Raw genomic sequence first — 21,038 nt, 5'->3', positions numbered from 1 at the left:
ACTCTAGATAGGAATCTCTCCCAGCATACCGACCACTGCCAGAGCCAGAGAGAGGAGATTACTCTAGATATGAATCTCTCCCCGCATACCGACCACTGCCAGAGCCAGAGAGAGGAGATTACTCTAGATATGAATCTCTCCCCGCATACTGACCACTGCCAGAGCCCGAGAGAGGAGATCACTCTAGATAGGAATCTCTCCCATCATACTGACCACTCCAGAGAGAGGAGATTACTCTAGATAGGAATCTCTCCCAGCATACTGACCACTGCCAGAGCCAGAGAGAGGAGATTACTCTAGATATGAATCTCTCCCAGCATACTGACCACTGCCAGAGCCAGAGAGAGGAGATTACTCTAGATATGAATCTCTCCCCGCATACTGACCACTGCCAGAGCCCGAGAGAGGAGATCACTCTAGATAGGAATCTCTCCCATCATACTGACCACTGCCAGAGAGAGGAGATTACTCTAGATATGAATCTCTCCCAGCATACTGACCACTGCCAGAGCCAGAGAGAGGAGATTACTCTAGATATGAATCGCTCCCAGCATACTGACCACTGCCAGAGCCAGAGAGAGGATATAACTCTAGATAGGAATCTCTCCCAGCAGACTGACCACTGCCAGAGAGAGGAGATAACTCTAGATATGAATCTCTCCCATCATACTGACCACTGCCAGAGCCAGAGAGAGGAGATTACTCTAGATATGAATCGCACCCAGCATACTGACCACTGCCAGAGCCAGAGAGAGGAGATAACTCTAGATAGGAATCTCTCCCAGCATACTGACCACTACCAGAGCCAGAGAGAGGAGATAACTCTAGATATGAATCTCTCCCAGCATACTGACCACTGCCAGAGCCAGAGAGAGGAGATAACTCTAGATAGGAATCTCTCCCAGCAGACTGACCACTGCCAGAGAGAGGAGATAACTCTAGGTATGAATCTCTCCCATCATACTGACCACTGCCAGAGCCAGAGAGAGGAGATAACTCTAGATAGGAATCTCTCCCAGCATACTGACCACTGCCAGAGCCAGAGAGAGGAGATTACTCTAGATAGGAATCTCTCCCAGCATACTGACCACTGCCAGAGAGAGGAGATCACTCTAGATATGAATCTCTCCCAGCATACTGACCACTGCCAGAGCCAGAGAGAGGAGATCACTCTAACTCAAGAGGGGCATCTTTCCCAGCATACTGACCACACAGACGAAGCAGGGTTCAATCTAGGTGAATATTTCAATTTTAATCCAACAACGAGTGCTGACAGATACCAACACAATAACACTATCTGGGCAGAGGAAACCAGTCAAAACCCTGACCAGAATACATGTCCTGAAGCCTTAGTGCCGCTAGCTGGATTGGATGCCATAAGAAACAGCATCTCCACCGATAAGTCAAAGGTCACCCTCACCCACCGACCTGCTAGGCCAGAGATTGACCCCATAGACAAGACCAGATCTGCGGTAGAGGTTGACCTGAGCAAAATGGACCAGGATGACACCTGCTGTACCCTTATAGACAACGTCTCACTTGTTGAACACCTGTCCCTGTCCAAAGCACCTGTCCCTTTGGAAACCACTGACGTTGTGGATGCCTGTGTGGCTGGGACATCATCTCCATATATTGATGATCAGTGTAAGCTAGACAATGGTCTCCTGTCGAAGGAAGACATGGAGGAGCAGTGTAGCGTGTCTCTTCTTCCGCCTCATTCAGACGCTACAACAACAACACACCTGGATGTCACAAGACAAGCTTCCATTGTTGACGAGAAGCAGACACAACCAGTAGAGGCACCATCAGCGATGGAGGATGATAATGATGAATATCTTGGCTCTTGCAACACTAGCTCACCATCCCTCCTAGTGGCTGAGGAGCTCCACGGCCCTGTGGGGATATCAGAATGTACAGAGACCAATATCGATACACTGTTTATGCAGAGAGCAAGTCAAATCCCCAAAGCTTCTTCCATTGGATCAGATGTTGGTTTAAAAGCCAACCTGCTAAAATGCACTGGTCTCGATCTCCAGCTGATTGGAGACAGACTGGACAAAGAGACCACGGCTGCTGTGACCGATAGAGATGGTGAGAGATGTCATATTGATGGTGGACGTGAGGGAGGCTCTGTAACACACAGAGTGTCTAGAGACCCGGATGCTTCTACTGACAAGACTTTGTCTTCCGACAATAAAGACAATAGTGCTGACTCTGACATCACCATGGTCTCTGAGCTGGACCAAGCAGAGACAAAGAACAATGATCTGGGACAAGTTGAAAAGGAGGAGGTGGCGAAAGCTCATGTTCAACTTGATTCAGAAGCGACAATTGGTTCCGTCCAAGATCAGGTGAGAGGAGTAGAAAACCAAACCCTGGGGACTGAAGTTGAGACTTTAGATACATTAATAGATTACTCTGAGGCGTGTGAGAATAATGGTAATGGATATACCACTACTGTAATGGAAGACTCCACTAGCCTGTTACCCGCTTTAGATGACTGCCAAGCTAAAGACGGTGTGAAGGAAGATGAACCAGAGATGAACACTATGCAAAGTGATACGGGCAGCGCCAAACACCACAACAGCTGTAGTCAACACAAGAGGAAAGCCAAGAGCAGTAGAGCCAGACCTGGCAAGAGGCAGGCCAAGCTGTTGTTGAAGCCAAAGCCAAACCCTTGGGCATCGCAAAACACAAGTACTAGTTACACAACAGGTGGTGCTGATACCTCGTCTAGTTCAGGTATTGGAATATTGTATTTATGAATAGATTCACTTTTTCATCATTGTTAATTTGATTCATAAATACAGTCAGGTCCATAAATATTTGCACATTGAAGAAGTTATTATTATTTTGGCTCTGTATGCCACCACAATGGATTTGACTATCAAGATGAGATTAAAGTTCATTCTGAGGATATTTACATACAAATCAGGTGAACGGTGTGGGAATTACAGCACTTTTTTTATGTGGTCACCACTTAGGGGCTCAAAAAGTAATTGGACAAACTAACATGAACATAAATTAAATTGTGAGTTTTAATACTTAGTTGCAAATCCTTTGCCGTCAATGACTACCGGAAGACTGGAACCCATAGACATCACCAGATGCTGGATTTCTTCCCTGGTGATGCTCTGCCAAGCCTTTACTGCAGCTGTCTTCAGTTTCTGCTTATTCTTGGGGCGTTTTGCCTTCAGCAAGTGAAATGCATGCTCAATTAGATTCAGGTCAAGTAATTGACTAGGCCATTGCAGAACATTTCAATTCTTTGTCTTAAAAAAGTATTGGTTTGCTTTCGCAGTATGTTTCGGGTCATTGTCCATCTGCACTGTGAAGTGCCGTCCAATGAGTTTTGAAGCATTTGGCTGAATCTGTAGCAGATAATATAGCCCTAAACACTTCAGAATGAATCCTGCTGCTTTTGTCAGCAGTCACGTCAATAAATACAAGGGAACCAATTCCATCGGCAGCCATACATGCCCACCCCATAACACTACCTCCACCATGCTTCACAGATGAGGTGGTATGCTCTGATGATGAGCAGTACCTTCCCTTCTCCATAACACTACCTCCACCATGCTTCACAGATGAGGTGGTATGCTCTGATGATGAGCAGTACCTTCCCTTCTCCATAACACTACCTCCACCATGCTTCACAGATGAGGTGGTATGCTCTGATGATGAGCAGTACCTTCCCTTCTCCGTAACACTACCTCCACCATGCTTCACAGATGAGGTGGGATGCTCTGATGATGAGCAGTACCTTCCCTTCTCCATAACACTACCTCCACCATGCTTCACAGATGAGGTGGTATGCTCTGATGATGAGCAGTACCTTCCCTTCTCCATAACACTACCTCCACCATGCTTCACAGATGAGGTGGTATGCTCTGATGATGAGCAGTACCTTCCCTTCTCCATAACACTACCTCCACCATGCTTCACAGATGAGGTGGTATGCTCCGATGATGAGCAGTACCTTCCCTTCTCCATACTCTTCTCTTCCCATCATTCTGGTACAAGTTGATCTTTGTCTCGTCTGTCGATAGGATGTTGTTTGACAAACTCTAATCTTCCTGTTTTTAAGGCTTACCAGTGGTTTACATCTTGTGGTAAACACTGTATTTACTCTGGTCTTCTCTTGAATGTTGACTTGACACAGATACGCCTACCTTCTGGATGGTGTTCCTGATCTGGCCAACTGTTGCGAGGGGGTTTTTCTTCACCGGGGAAGAACAGATGTTTTCCGTGGTCTTCCGGGCCTTTTTGTGTTCCTGAGCTCCCCAGTACGTTCTTTCTTTTTAAGAATGTACCAAATAGTTGATTTGGGGCTCCCAAGTGGCGCAGCGGTCTAAGGCACTGCATCTCAGTGCTAGAAGCGTCACTACAGACCCTGGTTTTATTCCAGGCTGTATCGCAAGCGGCAGTGATTGGGAGTCCCATAGGGCGGCGCACAATTGGCTCAGCCTCGTCCGGATTAAGGTAGTTAAATAAAGGTTAAATAAATAAAATACTTTTGGCCACACCTAATGGTTTTGCTATCTCTCTGATGGGTTTGTTTTGATTGTTCAGTCTAATGATGGCTTGCTTCACTGGCAGTGACAGCTCTTTGGCCTTCATATTGAGGGTTAAACTGCAACAGATTCCAAATGCAAATGTCACACTTGAAATCAACTCTAGACCTTTTATCTGATTACTTATAAATGAACTAATGAGGGAATAACACACCTGGCCATGGAACAGCTAAGCAGCTGTTGGTCCCTTAAAAGGGTGGGACCACAAGTAAAGAATGCTGTAATTACTACACCGTTCACCTGATTTGGATGTAAAAATACCCTCAAATTAAAGCTGGAAGTCTGCTGAAAGTTGGCGTACAGAGCCAAAATGATAATAACTCAATATCCAAATATGTATGGCAAACAGATAGTAAAATAAAAAATATTGTATCAAATAGAACATCTTACATAATTCTGTGTCTGTGACTTTCCCATTGTTGTCACCTTGATCAATCATATTTTATTTATATTTCATACATATTTTATTTATATGCTCATCTTTCTATCAATGTTTTATCAGTAGGTCCCATGCCTGGCACAAAGATTCCCTTGAGGAATCTACACAAGAGAAACAGTATGGGAGAGAGCCACCTTCACCTGGCATGCAAGAAAGGAGACCTGGCTCTAGTGAGAGGCCTTCTGGAAGCAGGCCTAAATGTCAATCAGATAGATCACGCAGGTTTGTAACAGACCAGTCTCTATACTGCCCTACCAAGCACAAAGGCAGTAACTGCTCATAGCGTGGAACTGATAAATATGGCTTTTATTTACCTTGGTTTCACAGTAACTATATGCAGTTACTGCTAACATGACCCCCCCATTTTCTCCAAAACACAATACAGTAGAGGCAAGATACTTGTCCACGTGATTAAGCATGTATTTAATGTAGCAAAAAATGACATGAACTCATTTTTGACCAAATGAGCAGTTCCTGCCTTTCTGCTTGGTACGGCAGTATAGACTATTTCATTTTTATTCACCTTTATTTTTAGCAGGGTGTCATTGAAACCAAGTCTTATTTTTTTCTTCTTCAAACGAGCCCTGCACAATACAAAACACACATCATTACAAAACTATCAAAATAAAATAATACAGTTACAAAACATATCTGGTCAGATCCATGGCTGCTTTCGTTCCCCAATACAGTACTTAAAAAGGACAACCTTTTCATGTAAAACCAAACATCCCCAACATGTTCCCAATTTTTTGGGGGGGAAACCAGTCCTCTTTTATTATTGTTTTAGCGTTCTGTCTTTATGTCCATTAGTACACTTAGTTACACAATCCTTTTATGTCTTTATCACTGTTTGTAAATGACGACGAATGCTTATAATGCATCGTAACCTGCGTGTGTTTGTGTGTGTGTGTGTCAGGCTGGACGGCGCTGCATGAGGCCAGTGCTGCAGGCTCCGAGGCTGTGGTCAAGGAGCTACTGCAGGCTGGGGCTGATGTTACCAGTAGAGGTCTGGAGGGCCTCACTCCTCTACATGATGCTGCTGCCTCAGGACACTGCAAAGTACGCTACATACTCTGATTGATACGATTGACCGACTTTAGTGGCTCACTCACGTTGATTATGATGTACTGACACTTGGATGTGTATTGTATGCCTGTTGAGTATCAAACAAGTTATTCCCAACTTCATGTCTGAATATTTAGTGCCCTTCTTTTTTTGTGTGAATTGTGTGTTTTTCATCATCAACATTTCTATCAATATTGTTTGATAATGTGAGGCTGAAATGTGTGTGTGTGTGTGTGTCCTGCATTGAGACCCTCAGGTAGTGCAGCTCCTTCTTCAGTATGGCGCAAACCCGCAAGACAAAAACGCTCTGGGCCAGACCGCCGTGGACCTAGCCTGCCACGACGACATCAAACAACTCCTCTCCACATCCCCAGGACCGTTTGTCCAACGTGAGCAGCCTAGCGAAACACCTAAACACAAGTATGGGTAGCTGCAGCCCAATATGGTGAACAGAGTATGGGCCAGTGGGTGTGTCGAAAGAAGTGAGTGTGTGGAAAGCGAATCGGCTAATTGGGCAGATTTGTTGCCACTCAAGACAGTTTTGCGTTTCTGATCAGGTTGCACGAAAAGTCAATAAGCCAGCAACCAGTGCACCGGTGAGACCTGAGATCTGACCTTAATACCCAGTAGGAAGAAATTCTATTGCAACCTCTTTGCAATAAGGAATTAAGACCAAAAGCTCAAGAGAAGTTTCAAGTGTTTAAACCAATGATACAGTCAGCTGAGTGCATCCATTTAGAAAGATCACAACACATTTTACACTCTTCCCTTGTAGGCGTCACCTCCCCAGCTATACATTTTAATATACTCTTCCCTTGTAGGTGTCACCTCCCCAGCTATACAGTTTAATATACTCTTCCCTTGTAGGCGTCACCTCCCCAGCTATACATTTTATGGCCCCAATGAGTTTCCCTCCTTTCCCCTGTGGAATGTCCATGGTCCTCTCTCTGTGGAATGTCCATGATCCTCTCTCTGTGGAATGTCCATGGTCCTCTCTCTGTGGAATGTCCATGGTCCTCTCTCTGTGGAATGTCCATGGTCCTCTCTCTGTGGAATGTCCATGGTCCTCTCTCTGTGGAATGTCCATGGTCCTCGCTCTGTGGAATGTCCATGGTCCTCTCTCTGTGGAATGTCCATGATCCTCTCTCTGTGGAATGTCCATGGTCCTCTCTCTGTGGAATGTCCATGATCCTCTCTCTGTGGAATGTCCATGGTCCTCTCTCTGTGGAATGTCCATGGTCCTCTCTCTGTGGAATGTCCATGGTCCTCTCTCTGTGGAATGTCCATGGTCCTCTCTCTGTGGAATGTCCATGGTCCTCTTTGTTTAGCCAGATGTCAGAATCACACCCTGTCCTTCTGTTCTGGGCCTGACCCAGCTCTCTGATCCGAGGCAATTTCCTCTTATCCGATTAGGTCAACCTTTCTAAATTAGCATACGCACAGTTTCATGGACTAAACTCAATTAATACTCACAGTAATCATTCACTAAACAGGATACAAACTAAACTACAGTTTAACTTGAAACATGTTACATTTGAACAGAATCCATCACTTCCTACCTGGTAAAACGGTCACGTCTCCGGCGGTAGCTAACGTGACTATGTTTTTCCCTCCTGTGATTTTATTTAAAGTAGGACAGCAGCCTACACAATAAATAATTAATATTGTTAACCATCTAGATGTCACTTTGACACATGTACAGTCTACTCAATGGGGAGGGCATGAACGGCAACAACACCGGGACACACTGCCCTTTGCTCCCGCTTGACACGCACTACTTGTCCGGCAGTGGCGTGGGAAGTAGCTACCTAGTAACAGCTTGACGGTCACAGTAAGCACACACATACAACGCAGGAAGCAACAGTACACCCATCATCAGTACTTTTAACTAAAAGAAAAATAAACAATCTTCAGTTTTATAACTGAAAATGTACAATTATTTGTGTAAAATCGGAACAGTGAAATACGACTCAGACTCATCCAGTAGTCCAATCTCTCGTGGTATGCTAGCTTAATGTAATGTATGTTAGTGGAAGACGAAAAAAAACACAGCTCAATCAAAACCGTCTAACCAAACCAGGTCCTGGGGCCCTCTCCTGGGTGCACATTTTGTTTTAGGCCCTAGCACTACACATCTGATTCAAATAATCAAAGCTTGATGATGAGTTGGTTATTTGAATCAGCTATGTAGTGCTAGAGCAAAAACCAAATCGTGCACGGGGGGCTGAGGAGCGGGGCAGGACAGAGTTTTGGAAACCTTGGTCTAACCTATAGCAGAGTGCCTTCAAACCACCCACTTCTATCCACACTTCCATTACTTTCCTTTGGACACACCCACTTCTATCCACACGTCCATTACTTTCCTTTGGACACACCCCCTTCTATCCACACGTCCATTACTTTCCTTTGGACACACCCACTTCTATCCACACGTCCATTACTTTCCTTTCTACACACCCACTCACCCATAATCTGGTCACCATGATGAGCAGCAGCTACCCCCTTCTCTGTAACCAAGGTACATAACATTCATACCAGTCTTTTGCAGACCTGGGTTTAAATACTATTTGAAATCATTTAAAATACTGTAGCTGCGCTTGATTGAGCTTGCCTATTGCAATGAAACCAATAGAACGATTTCAAATAGTATTTGAACCCAGGTGTGTAAGAGGCACATTCCCAGCCTAGTACAGGCCACGATGCTGCAATATCGATTAAAGGGTACGTTGATAAAAGTTCAATGGGATATTTTTAGGCCTCAGATTGACAGGTCGGAAGTGCTTTTTAAAAAAAATTCCTATTCGGCTGTTACTATCCAGATTTACGCATTTGTTATCAGTTGTCAAAATTGACAACATCACTTTATTGATCATAAATATAATATTGATTTAAGATAAGACATGTACACACAACACTCTTTACAACATGTACATAAAGAGCAGGGTTGAGGTCAAATGAGGTCAGTCAATTCAGGAAGTTATTTGAATTTATAATGTAAGTCATTTTGAGTATTGAGAAGTCATCGAAAATGTATTTTTAACAATAATTAAGTAACAATGTCAGTTTACTTTTTGTATTGACTGTCTTCATTTTGAATTGAGCCTGATAAAGAGACATAGTGTTAGCTGCAACTCTTCACAATATCAGTTGTCCATGACCTGAGAGAATGTGGTATGTATTCATTCAGGAAGTTCCGCGCCCTCTGAGAGGCCCTCTGAGCGTTGTGGTGTCTCTAGGTCTGGGTCTGAGGGTCGCAGCAGAAGGAAGCCAGCTGGCCGAGCACGTCTCTGCTGTGAAGGCGACTGGGAAAGGCACAAAGCCAGACACACAGGTGTCAGGGATACAGACAGAGACGGAGAACGAGACAGGCAGCCTGGTGACATTCAGCCCAGACAGAAAGACAGCACCACTGAGACAGTAAAAGCTGAATACAGTACACACCTCTGAAAGTTGTAGAATAAATACTAGTTTAACATTAGAGTTAGTTCTTTAGTCATTTCTTTGAGAGAAAAAGAGAATATTTAAATGAGTGCAACATGTTTTATTGTAAGAGTGATCTAGCATTGGGTTGGATTCTGTGTCTAGTCCAGTCAAATCAAAGTTGATTGATTGTGCACACAGTTTAGCAGATTTTATAGTGCTTAAAGCCAAATGCTTATGTTACTAGCTCCTTACAATGCAGTAAAATGTCAACAAATACACAAATAATCCAAATTAAAAATAAATAAAACATCTTCAAATGTCAGAATGAATCCCAATTAACCCACATGATACTGTAACAGTAATCCAAATGCAATTTAGTCATTATAAAATATTGGAACATTGATATGTATAATAAGATCGCTTTGATGTTGTTTCTCTAGCTGCATCCCTCTGAAGCTATCACTACGGCTCTGGAGGATGTGGAGCGAAAACAAGAGGAAATGTCAACCTGGAAATTAAATAATTCAGAGGATGCAAGTATAGCAGCTGAAGGTAAACTTTTTTTATTTTTTACCCCTTTTTCATGGTATCCAATTGTTTTAGTGGCTACTATCTTGTCTCATCGCTACAACTCCCGTACGGGCTCGGGAGAGACGAAGGTTGAAAGTCATGCGTCCTCTGATACACAACCCAACCAAGCCGCACTGCTTCTTAACACAGCGCCCTCCAACCCGGGAAGCCAGCCGCACCAATAGGAAACACCGTGCATCTGGCAACCTTGGTTAGTGCGCACTGCACCCGGCCCAGCTAAGGATTTCCCTACCGGATAAACCCTCCCTAACCCGGACGACGCTAGGCCAATTGTGCGTCACCCCACGGACCTCCCGGTCACGGCCGGTTATGACAGAGCCTGGGCGCGAACCCAGAGTCTCTGGTGGCGCTGCAGTACAGCACCCTTAGCCACTGCGCCACCCGGGAGGCCCTGAAGGTAAACTTTTAAGGAGGCTTGACAATGACGCAGAATGTAAACTTTTAAGGAGGCTTGACAATGACGCAGAATGTAAACTTTTAAGGAGGCTTGACAATGACGCAGAGACACTTTCATTGAGTATTGGCTTGAAATGTCCCTCCCATTGGTTCCTTCCCTATATATGTCACTCCCGTTGGTTCCTTCCCTATATATCCCTCCCATTGGTTCCTTCCCTATATATGTCCCTCCCATTGGTTCCTTCCCTATATATGTCACTCCCTTTGGTTCCTTCCCTATATATGTCACTCCCGTTGGTTCCTTCCCTATATATGTCACTCCCTTTGGTTCCTTCCCTATATATGTCCCTCCCATTGGTTCCTTCCCTATATATGTCACTCCCGTTGGTTCCTTCCCTATATATGTTACTCCCTTTGGTTCCTTCCCTATATATGTCCCTCCCATTGGTTCCTTCCCTATATATCCCTCCCATTCTATATATGTCCCTCCCATTGGTTCCTTCCCTATATATGTCCCTCCCATTGGTTCCTACCCTATATATGTCCCTCCCATTGGTTCCTTCCGTATATATGTCCCTCCCATTGGTTCCTTCCCTATATATGGCACTCCATTTGGTTCCTTCCCTATATATGTCCCTCCCATTGGTTCCTTCCCTATATATCCCTCCCATTGGTTCCTTCCCTATATATGTCCCTCCCATTGGTTCCTTCCCTATATATGTCCCTCCCATTGGTTCCTTCCGTATATATGTCCCTCCCATTGGTTCCTTCCCTATATATGTCCCTCCCATTGGTTCCTTCCGTATATATGTCCCTCCCATTGGTTCCTTCCCTATATATGTCCCTCCCATTGGTTCCTTCCCTATATATGTCCCTCCCATTGGTTCCTTCCCTATATATGGCACTCCCATTGGTTCCTTCCCTATATATGTCCCTCCCATTGGTTCCTTCCCTATATATGTCCCTCCCATTGGTTCCTTCCCTATATATGTCCCTCCCATTGGTTCCTACCCTATATATGTCCCTCCCATTGGTTCCTTCCCTATATATGTCCCTCCCATTGGTTCCTTCCGTATATATGTCCCTCCCATTGGTTCCTTCCCTATATATGTCCCTCCCATTGGTTCCTTCCCTATATATGGCACTCCCATTGGTTCCTTCCCTATATATGTCCCTCCCATTGGTTCCTTCCCTATATATGTCCCTCCCATTGGTTCCTTCCGTATATATGTCCCTCCAATTGGTTCCTTCCCTATATATGTCCCTCCCATTGGTTCCTACCCTATATATGTCCCTCCCATTGGTTCCTTCCCTATATATCCCTCCCATTGGTTCCTTCCCTATATATGTCCCTCCCATTGGTTCCTTCCCTATATATGTCCCTCCCATTGGTTCCTACCCTATATATGTCCCTCCCATTGGTTCCTTCCCTATATATGTCCCTCCCATTGGTTCCTTCCCTATATATGTCCCTCCCATTGGTTCCTTCCGTATATATGTCCCTCCCATTGGTTCCTTCCCTATATATGTCCCTCCCATTGGTTCCTTCCCTATATATGGCACTCCCATTGGTTCCTTCCCTATATATGTCCCTCCCATTGGTTCCTTCCCTATATATGTCCCTCCCATTGGTTCTTTCCCCTGGCGTTATTGTTTCTGCTTCATGTCTGTGCTGTCCGTGTTTCTTTTGTATTATATTCCGTTTTATTTATTTGAAGGTATCTTGCTGGTTTATGTTAACTTTGACTGTGTTGATGAAAATGACAGACCTTTCAAAAGTTGAATACAACTTTATCATCAAGTGACTTGACACCTACTTTGCCAAAGCAATTTAGAGTTGTTAAACAGAGTGATGAGTGTGTTCTGTTAATATTGTCAAAATTATGCTTGTAACAACCTTCAGAATTTTTCATTTTTATAATGAAATGTGCAAAATATGCATGCCAATATATTAGGCAATTAAGAGTAGGCAAAGTGATGGTGTAAGGCGACAATTATTTCAAATGTTTTACCATTGCAACATTTGATGTACAGTCACATTCACCGTGGTTCTCTGGAGCGTTGGTTATTCCACATACTTGCTACAATGTCAATCAGCGTCATCACTATCTTTCCTTTGCGGTACCTCAAGCTGTCGTGATTACCAGCTGAGATAAACTTTTTAGGTGTTGATTTTACTCCTGGCTCAGAGTTTGTCAGAGCACTGGCTTAGCATCACCACCAAAAACCAACACTGAGCTGGGAGGTTTTTGTTGTCTTAAAACAGGTTTTGTGATTCATCTCTCCAGAGAACCTTTCTGAGATGCCCTCACCTACTCATTTGTTTAAATTTCCCTGTAGACAAATTGACGATGGCGCTATCAGAGATCCAGAGTGTTCTGAATGTTGTGCTGGAGAAACAGCAGGCGGAGAAAGATGACCTCACCAAGAAGTACAGGTCTGGAAACAACACTGCTTTCTGTTGCTTCACAACATCTTGAGTTTCAAGTTTATGATGTTTTGTACACACACACACATGCACCCCACCCAAACACACACACACCAGCATCCTGAGTGTGATGTTTATCAAGCTCTGCTGTGTGACTCAGCTTATTGGTGAGTCAGTGACTAAAGCAAACAGTGGGGTGCATAGAATTAAAGAACAGAAAGGGTGACCTTCTTGTCGTGCGAAAGCATTTTGCAAAGCTTAAACCTCATCATTAATAATTCTTAATTATGAAACCTCATTATAAAACATGGATTATGAAACCTCATTATAAAACCTCATATGTTGCGGCGTCACTATAGCCTGGGGTTCTATCCCACAAACGGCTGTGAACCGGAGTCCCATTGGGCGGCACACAATTGCCCCAGCGTCGTCCAGGTTAGGGGAGGGTTTGGCCGCGGGGCTTTACTTGGCTCATTGCGCTCTAGCGACTCCTTGTGGCGGGCCGGGCGCCTGCAGGCTGACTTTGATCATCAGTTGAACGGTGATTCCTCCGACACATTGGTGCAGCTGGCCTCCAGGTTAAACGAGCGGGTGGTAAGAAGTGCAGTTTGGTGGGTCATGTTTTGGAGGAAGCATGACTCGACCTTCGCCTCTCCCGAGCCTTTTGGGGAGTTGCAGCGATGAGACAAGATCGTTATCACGAAGGGGGGGGTAAAAATATATATATAACTCATTAAAACATTATTAAACCTCATTATAATCTGGCAGCGTGATTTAATTTGAAACTTTTCTTCAACAATGTGCGTTATAAAGAGGCAGCTAGATGGTGAAGTGTGATTCATCCCTCCAGAAAACGCGTTTCCACTGCTCCAGAGTCCAATGCCGGCGAGTTTTACACCACTCCAGCCGGTGCTTGGTATTGCGCGTGGTGATTTTAGGCTTGTGTGCGGCTGCTCGGCCATGGAAACACATTTCATGAAGCTCCTGACAAACAGTTATTGTGCTGTCGTTGCTTCCAGACGCAGTTAGGAACTCAGTAGGGAGTGTTTCAAACGAGGACAGACTATTTTTACTCACTTCAGCAAATTGTTGATCCTAGGTGTTTCCACTTCACAATAACAGAACTTACAGTTGACTGGGGTAGTTCTAGCAGGGCAGAAATTTGACACACTGACTTGTTGGAAAGGTGGCATCCTACAACGGTGCCACGTTGAAAGTCTCTGAGCTCTTCAGTAAGACAATTCTACTGCCAATGTTTGTCTATGGAGATTGCATGGCTGCATGGTTGATTTTCAGCCACACCTGTGCCAAATCCACTCATTTGAAGGGGTGTCCACATAATTTTGTATATATAGTGTATCTCTGTGGGGGTCAACATGTATTAGGGTCAATACTGTAAAGGTTCATTATGAGTTATGAGTTTATTATGGGAAGAGTTGAGCATCCAGGGTTTGTCTCGTAAGGGTAGATACATTCCTAAAATACTTTGTTGTATGGATAATACATGGATAAGTTATTCTCCTTCAACTTCTCTTCATCCTCTTCTTCTTCCTTCTCCTGTTCCTCCTCATCTTCCTCTTCTTCTCTTCCTTCTCCCCCGTCTTCCTTTGCTCCTCCTCGTCCTCTTCCTTCTCCTCCTTCATTTCCTCTTCTCCCTCCTCGTCTTCCTTCTCCTTCTTCCTTTCCTCCTTCCTCCTTTCCTTCTCCTCCTCGTCCTCTCCTCCTCTTCTTCTTCTCCTGCAGGATAGCGTCAGACTCGTTCCGGCAGGGAGTGCTGCGTAGTCAGCTGACTTCGTTGGCGTCGCGTCAGAAGAGGCTGCTGGGTATCCTCCAGAAGCAAAGCAACTTCAAGCTCCAGCTCCGCACCTGGAAGGGCCCGACCCTGACTCAGCACTCCCAGACAGGGAGAGATCAGAACATCTCCCACTCATCAACCACCACTTCCAGCCCTGCTCCCTCAGAAAGGAGCCTCGCAGGCAACCAGGAGGGGAGCCACGCTTCCCCCTTGTTCAGCTCTACTGGTAGTCACGACAACCGAGACAAACAAGAAGGTAGTAGCCAGACATCTCAGGTAGCGCCGCCTCGAACACATCCAACACAACACCGGGATGACAACAACAAAAACAACACTACCTTTCCATCACAACAAGGAAACAGAAACAGCAAACCACAACATGGAAACACCCCTGACATGGGAAGCAATGTGTTACAACAAGGGACGGCCAGTGATGGAGAAGAGAACAGGAAGTTGATCAGCCTCATCAAGAGAGGGGTCATCACACCAGGAGAGGATGTACTACAGCTGATGTGGAGGGTGAGGCAGGGCTGGGGGCAATTCCATTTAAATGTAATCAATTCAGGAAGGTAAGTTCGATTCACATTGTCCTCGTTGTTTTCGATGAGGAACGTCATACACAGTATAGATTTCGTTAGAAAGGTCAATTTAACATTCATATAAAATCATATATTTCCTAATATTTCAATGGAATGGTTTAAATGATATGGCCATATTCTGTTCTGTCTTCCAGGGCTGTGTCCACCAGGCGTCTCTGCTTCTAGAAGGCTGGATCAGAGACAGCGTCACGGGCAGAGAGTTCCAGGCCCCAGAGCTCTGGGTAGCAGCTATCCTGGGAAACAACATCCCTGTTTCCTCAGCCTACGCCTGGGACAAGGTCAACACTACACTACAGTCTTCCTGAGTCCTCTATGAGGAAATACACTAAAACACACCTAGTGCTACACAAAGACTACAAACACATTGATCATATAATGTGACAAATCTTAGAATATTTTGCACTGCATTTCCTTGACTGCATACCTTGCTGAAAATTATGTTCAGGTAGCCTAAAGTTAGTTCTCTTTCTCCCCACCTAAAAGCGTTTGTTGCTTTGGGGACCTTTGCACCCCTGTCTGGAAATTAATCTAGGAAAGCCCGCGCTGTCCTGAGCCCAAGCTGGTAGAGAAGTTTGCCCCAGTGCTTGAAATGGATTGAAATAGGTGTTGGTACTTAATTTGGGGTGTTAACTCAACGGTCGAACATAGCAAAACACATCACATTCTGGAGAACTGGTACAGTGTTTTGTTACTAAAGTTTTCATAAGAAAAATAATGAAGTTGACTCATTCCTAATGATCTGGCTGAGTTTCAGTTTGTTCTGTGCTTATTTAATTGGTGTAAATATTTACTTTGGAGACGGAAACAGATCGAGTATTTGGATTTATCTTGATCTCTTTGACCATGATCATATCAAAACCTTCTCTCTTACATAAGAAGAAACACACACACACAAAAACACTTGCCAGGACTATTGACGTTGGATTGTCATCTCCCTAGCAATGTTTAATAAACTGTAGAACTGTTGGCTGTCGTGGTCAACATACTGAATCTTATCTGATTCTAGGGCGTGTCTGCTGTCCTAGACTTGTTGGTGCATTGTGGGCCGTAAAGCTGAATGTTGTCTTGGCTGACGAATGCTGCTATGTGGTACATTGAAAGAGGATTGCTTCATAAGATATACATAAGCATCTATATATTAATAGTGAATTTATTACTGATTTCAATGGGATAGCTGAATCACAGCTAGAGGACAGCTGAATCACAGCTAGAGGACAGTTGAAGCACAGTTAGAGGACAGCTGAAGTTAGAGGACAGCTAGAGGACAGCTGAAGCACAGCTAGAGGACAGCTGAAGCACAGTTAGAGTACAGCTGAAGTTAGAGGACAGCTAGAGGACAGCTGAAGCACAGTTAGAGGACAGCTGAAGCACAGCTAGAGGACAGCTGAAGCACAGTTAGAGGACAGATGAAGCACAGTTAGAGGACATCTGAAGCACAGTTAGAGGACAAGCACAGCTGAAGCACAGAGGACAGTTAGAGGAAGCACAGTTAGAGGACAGTTAGAGGAGCAGATGAAGGACAGCTGAAGCACAGTTAGAGGACAGCTGAAGCACAGCTAGAGGACAGCTGAAGCACAGTTAGAGGACAGCTGAAGTTAGAGGACAGCTAGAGGACAGCTGAAGCACAGTAGAGGACAGCTGAAGACAGTTAGAGGACAGCTGAAGCACAGTTAGAGGACAGTTAGAGGACAGCTGAAGCACAGTTAGAGGACAGCTGAAGCACAGTTAGAGGACAGCTGAAGCACAGCTAGAGGACAGCTGAAGCACAGTTAGAGGACAGCTGAAGCTAGAGGACAGCTGAAGCACAGCTAGAGGAGCTGAAGCACAGCTAGAGGACAGCTGAAGCACAGTTAGAGGACAGCTGAAGTTAGAGGACAGCTAGAGGACAGCTGAAGCACAGCTAGAGGACAGCTGAAGCACAGTTAGAGGACAGCTGAAGCACAGTTAGAGGACAGCTGAAGCATAGTTAGAGGACAGCTAGAGGACAGCTGAAGGACAGTTGAAGCACAGCTAGAGGACAGTTAGAGGACAGCTGAAGCACAGCTAGAGGACAGCTGAAGCACAGTTAGAGGACAGCTAGAGGACAGTTAGAGGACAGCTGAAGCACAGCTAGAGGACAGCTGAAGCACAGTTAGAGGACAGCTAGAGGACAGTTAGAGGACAGCTGAAGCACAGTTAGAGGACAGCTGAAGCACAGTTAGAGGACAGCTGAAGCACAGCTAGAGGACAGCTGAAGCACAGCTAGAGGACAGCTAAAGCCTAAGAAGATAGACCCTCCGCTCTGCACTCGTTCTCATTTTGCTTGGAAAGCAAAAACACACACACACACACACACACACACACACACACACACAGAGGGTAAAGGCATGGATATGTTTACAATAGCTATGTAATGGTTATGGAAGATGGAAGGGCTTTATCCTGGATGGATGCTCATGGATTAAATGGTGCTAAAGGGGGGTCTGCTGTCAGTCATTGGTTCAGGTAACCCACAGTAGCCTCTCTCTACATATATAATGCAATGGTTTACATCTATAAAACATTAACCCATTGTTGTTGCCTCCATCGGTTGTAGATTGATTGTGTCGCTCTACTGTCTTGTCAGTGTGCCATGGTCACAGTGGCCTGGTTATATGCCACATTAAATGTGGTGGGAGAAAGTAATGCACTTGTGTTGGTGCTCGCTCGCACGTGCACACACACACACACACACATAACACACACATAACACACACACGTACACACACGCACGTACACACACACACACACGTACACACACACACACACACACACATAACACACACATCTCCTAAATAACATTACAGAGTTTCCAATTCTTTAAATGGTTTGGAAACCCTTGTCTTTGTTTTGACAGGTGATGTACAGAGACAGGTCTCTGTCTGGTTACTTACTGGGTGTAGTGGACGTGACAGCCCCAGCAGCAGCATCACAGAAGCCTGCCGAATCCACACACCATGATGGCTCCTCTGCTCAGCCTCAGGATGTCCCCTCTGCAGGGGCACCTCTCTCAGGTCTGTCAGTTGGTGATTATTCTATACAGCCTGCTATGTGACAGGTTGATTATCCTATACAGCCTGCTATGTGACAGGTTGATTATCCTATACAGCCCTGCTATGTGACAGGTTGATTATCCTAAACAGCCCTGCTATGTGACAGGTTGATTATCCTATACAGCCCTGCTATGTGACTGGTTGATTATTCTATACAGCCTGCTATGTGACTGGTTGATTATCCTAAACAGCCTGCTATGTGACAGGTTGATTATCCTATACAGCCTGCTATGTGACAGGTTGATTATCCTATACAGCCTGCTATGTGACAGGTTGATTATTCTAAACAGCCTGCTATGTATGACAGGTTGATTATCCTAAACAGCCTGCTATGTGACAGGTTGATTATCCTAAACAGCCCTGCTATGTGACTGGTTGATTATTCTATACAGCCTGCTATGTGACTGGTTGATTATCCTATACAGCCTGCTATGTGACTGGTTGATTATCCTATACAGCCTGCTATGTGACAGGTTGATTATTCTATACAGCCTTATTGACTATTACAGCCTGCTATGTGACAGGTTGATTATCCTATACAGCCTGCTATGTGACAGGTTGATTATCCTATACAGCCTGCTATGTGACAGGTTGATTATCCTATACAGCCTGCTATGTGACAGGTTGATTATCCTAAACAGCCTGCTATGTGACTGGTTGATTATCCTAAACAGCCTGCTATGTGACTGGTTGATTATCCTAAACAGCCTGCTATGTGACTGGTTGATTATTAAACAGCCTCCTGGTTGATTAATACAGCCTGCTATGTGACTGGTTGATTATCCTATACAGCCTGCTATGTGACTGGTTGATTATCCTATACAGCCTGCTATGTGACAGGTTGCCTAGTGTCTCTAACTCTTACCGGCTGATGTTAACTATCATTGTTGTTTCCTCTGAGTGAGAGGAAGGGAAGGGAGGGGGAGCAGGGAAAGAGGGATGGAGAGAGAAGGGGAGAGAGAGATAAGGGATGGAGAGAGTGAGAGAGGGGTGGAAGGGAGAGAAAGAGAGGGGGAAGAGGGATAGAGAGAGAGGGGGAGGGAGAGAAAGAAAGAGAGGGGGGAGGGAGAGACCGGGAGAAAAAGAGTGAGGGGGAGAGAGAGAGCAGCTCAACAGATAGAGTGTGACCGCTGAATCATGTCTTCTATCTTTCAATCATTAATAGGTCTAGACTTGAGGCCTAGGCTTTAGTGCACCTGCTGAAGAAACACACACACACAACCTGGTGATGGGATGCAGGAACACACACACACTATGGGAGTAGGAGAAATATGTCAATGAACATTACAGCGTGTGAATTTTACGGCTGGGAACGATTCATTGGTCTAATTCTCACTTCAGAGTTGCCGATAGAGAATAAACATGAGTTTTGAATGAATTCTGTTTTTGTTTCACTCTCTACAGAGTCATCGGCAGTACTCAGAAATATAATGCAAATCAAGTCGATCAGATTAATTGGTGATGAGGAGTTTGTGCCCCATCATATAATGGACCGCTACTGGGACAGTCTTACACAGACACACACTGACGACTGGCTGTTTTAAACTCTTTATTCCCCATGGAGACACTGAAGACTCATATTAATGTGTGATTCACTGTTATCAATGTTATTATTCAAGATGTACAAGTGGGTGTTTTTAGAGTTAACTCTTTATCCCACAAAGAGAACTGAACACTCTAGGGCAACTGATGTTATAATTAAGCGATAAGGCACGAGGGGGCGTGTTATATGGCCAATATACCGAGGCTCGGGGCTGGTCTTATGCACGACGCAATGAAGAGTGCCTGGACACACCCCTTAGCCGCCATATACCACAAACCCCGAGGTGCCTTATTGCTATTATAAACTGGTTACCAATGTAATTAGAGCAGTTAAAAGTAGATGTTTTGTCATACGGTCTGATATACCACGTCTATCAGCCAATCAGCATTCAGGGCTCGAACTACCCAGTTTATAATAACCCTTATGTTACACTAATGTTATAATGTAATGTTTTAAAAATTGACTGTTATTTGAACACTTATCAATGTTATGATTTATTGATATTCAAGCCTATCAAAGTGGTTCTATGACGTCACCTTTATATGTTAATTTGTTCTTCCCACAGTTGTGTTTTTCTCCCAAGTGTTGTTGTTGTGAAGCCTAATTGGTTGTTGTGAAGCCTAATTGGTTGTTGTGAAGCCTAATTGGTTATTGTGAAGCCTAATTGGTTATTGTGAAGCCTAATTGGTTATTGTGAAGCCTAATTGGTTATTGTGAAGCCTAATTGGTTATTGTGAAGCCTAATTGGTTGTTGTGAAGCCTAATTGGTTGTTGTGAAGCCTAATTGGTTATTGTGAAGCCTAATTGGTTGTTGTGAAGCCTAATTGGTTATTGTGAAGCCTTATTGGTTATTGTTTTAAAGTGTAAAGTAATTCCATTATTATTGGACTTTATCTAGACGGCCACAATTACAGCAAGTTTTATTTTCTTAAGTAAACCATAATTGGATATTATGTTATTGTTAATTGACAGTGAAAAAAAAAATATATATATATCTATAAAGTGTTTAATAAAGAAAATTAAGTAATTGTTGAATGTGTCCATATGCTTATTATTTATGAGTGTTGTCTGGTCTGCCTCAGTTTGAAGCATCTAAGAAAGATGTGAAACATAA

The 21,038-nt window shown here is 44.3% G+C and overlaps 1 protein-coding gene across 1 annotated transcript; it reads left to right on the top strand.

Moving 5' to 3' along the window:
* Positions 1-227: 227 nt before the first annotated feature.
* LOC112263901 lies at positions 228-20,956 on the top strand. Its single transcript, XM_042331298.1, has 11 exons — positions 228-2,742; positions 5,077-5,235; positions 5,930-6,072; positions 6,335-6,467; positions 9,266-9,495; positions 9,942-10,053; positions 12,829-12,925; positions 14,660-15,230; positions 15,445-15,588; positions 18,186-18,342; positions 19,786-20,956. Exons 1-11 carry the CDS (start codon positions 303-305, stop codon positions 19,923-19,925), a joined length of 4,326 nt encoding a protein of 1,441 aa, XP_042187232.1. The 5' UTR covers positions 228-302; the 3' UTR covers positions 19,926-20,956.
* Positions 20,957-21,038: the final 82 nt, after the last annotated feature.

Source organism: Oncorhynchus tshawytscha, linkage group LG12 (assembly GCF_018296145.1).
Source record: "Oncorhynchus tshawytscha isolate Ot180627B linkage group LG12, Otsh_v2.0, whole genome shotgun sequence".
In the NCBI taxonomy this organism is placed as follows: Eukaryota; Metazoa; Chordata; class Actinopteri; order Salmoniformes; family Salmonidae; genus Oncorhynchus; species Oncorhynchus tshawytscha.
Note: the sequence above shows the minus strand (reverse complement) of the source record. Positions and strands in the feature narration are given on the sequence as shown.

What these genes read in the sequence shown, in the direction of transcription:
- LOC112263901 (XM_042331298.1), top strand. Translation starts at nt 303, where the DNA reads ATGAATCTCTCCCAGCATACTGACCACTGCCAGAGCCAGAGAGAGGAG. An exon ending in CCCAGGACCGTTTGTCCAAC is followed by an intron (nt 6,468 to 9,265) that starts GTGAGCAGCCTA and finishes GTATTCATTCAG; the next exon opens with GAAGTTCCGCGCCCTCTGAG. An exon ending in GACCTCACCAAGAAGTACAG is followed by an intron (nt 12,926 to 14,659) that starts GTCTGGAAACAA and finishes CTTCTCCTGCAG; the next exon opens with GATAGCGTCAGACTCGTTCC.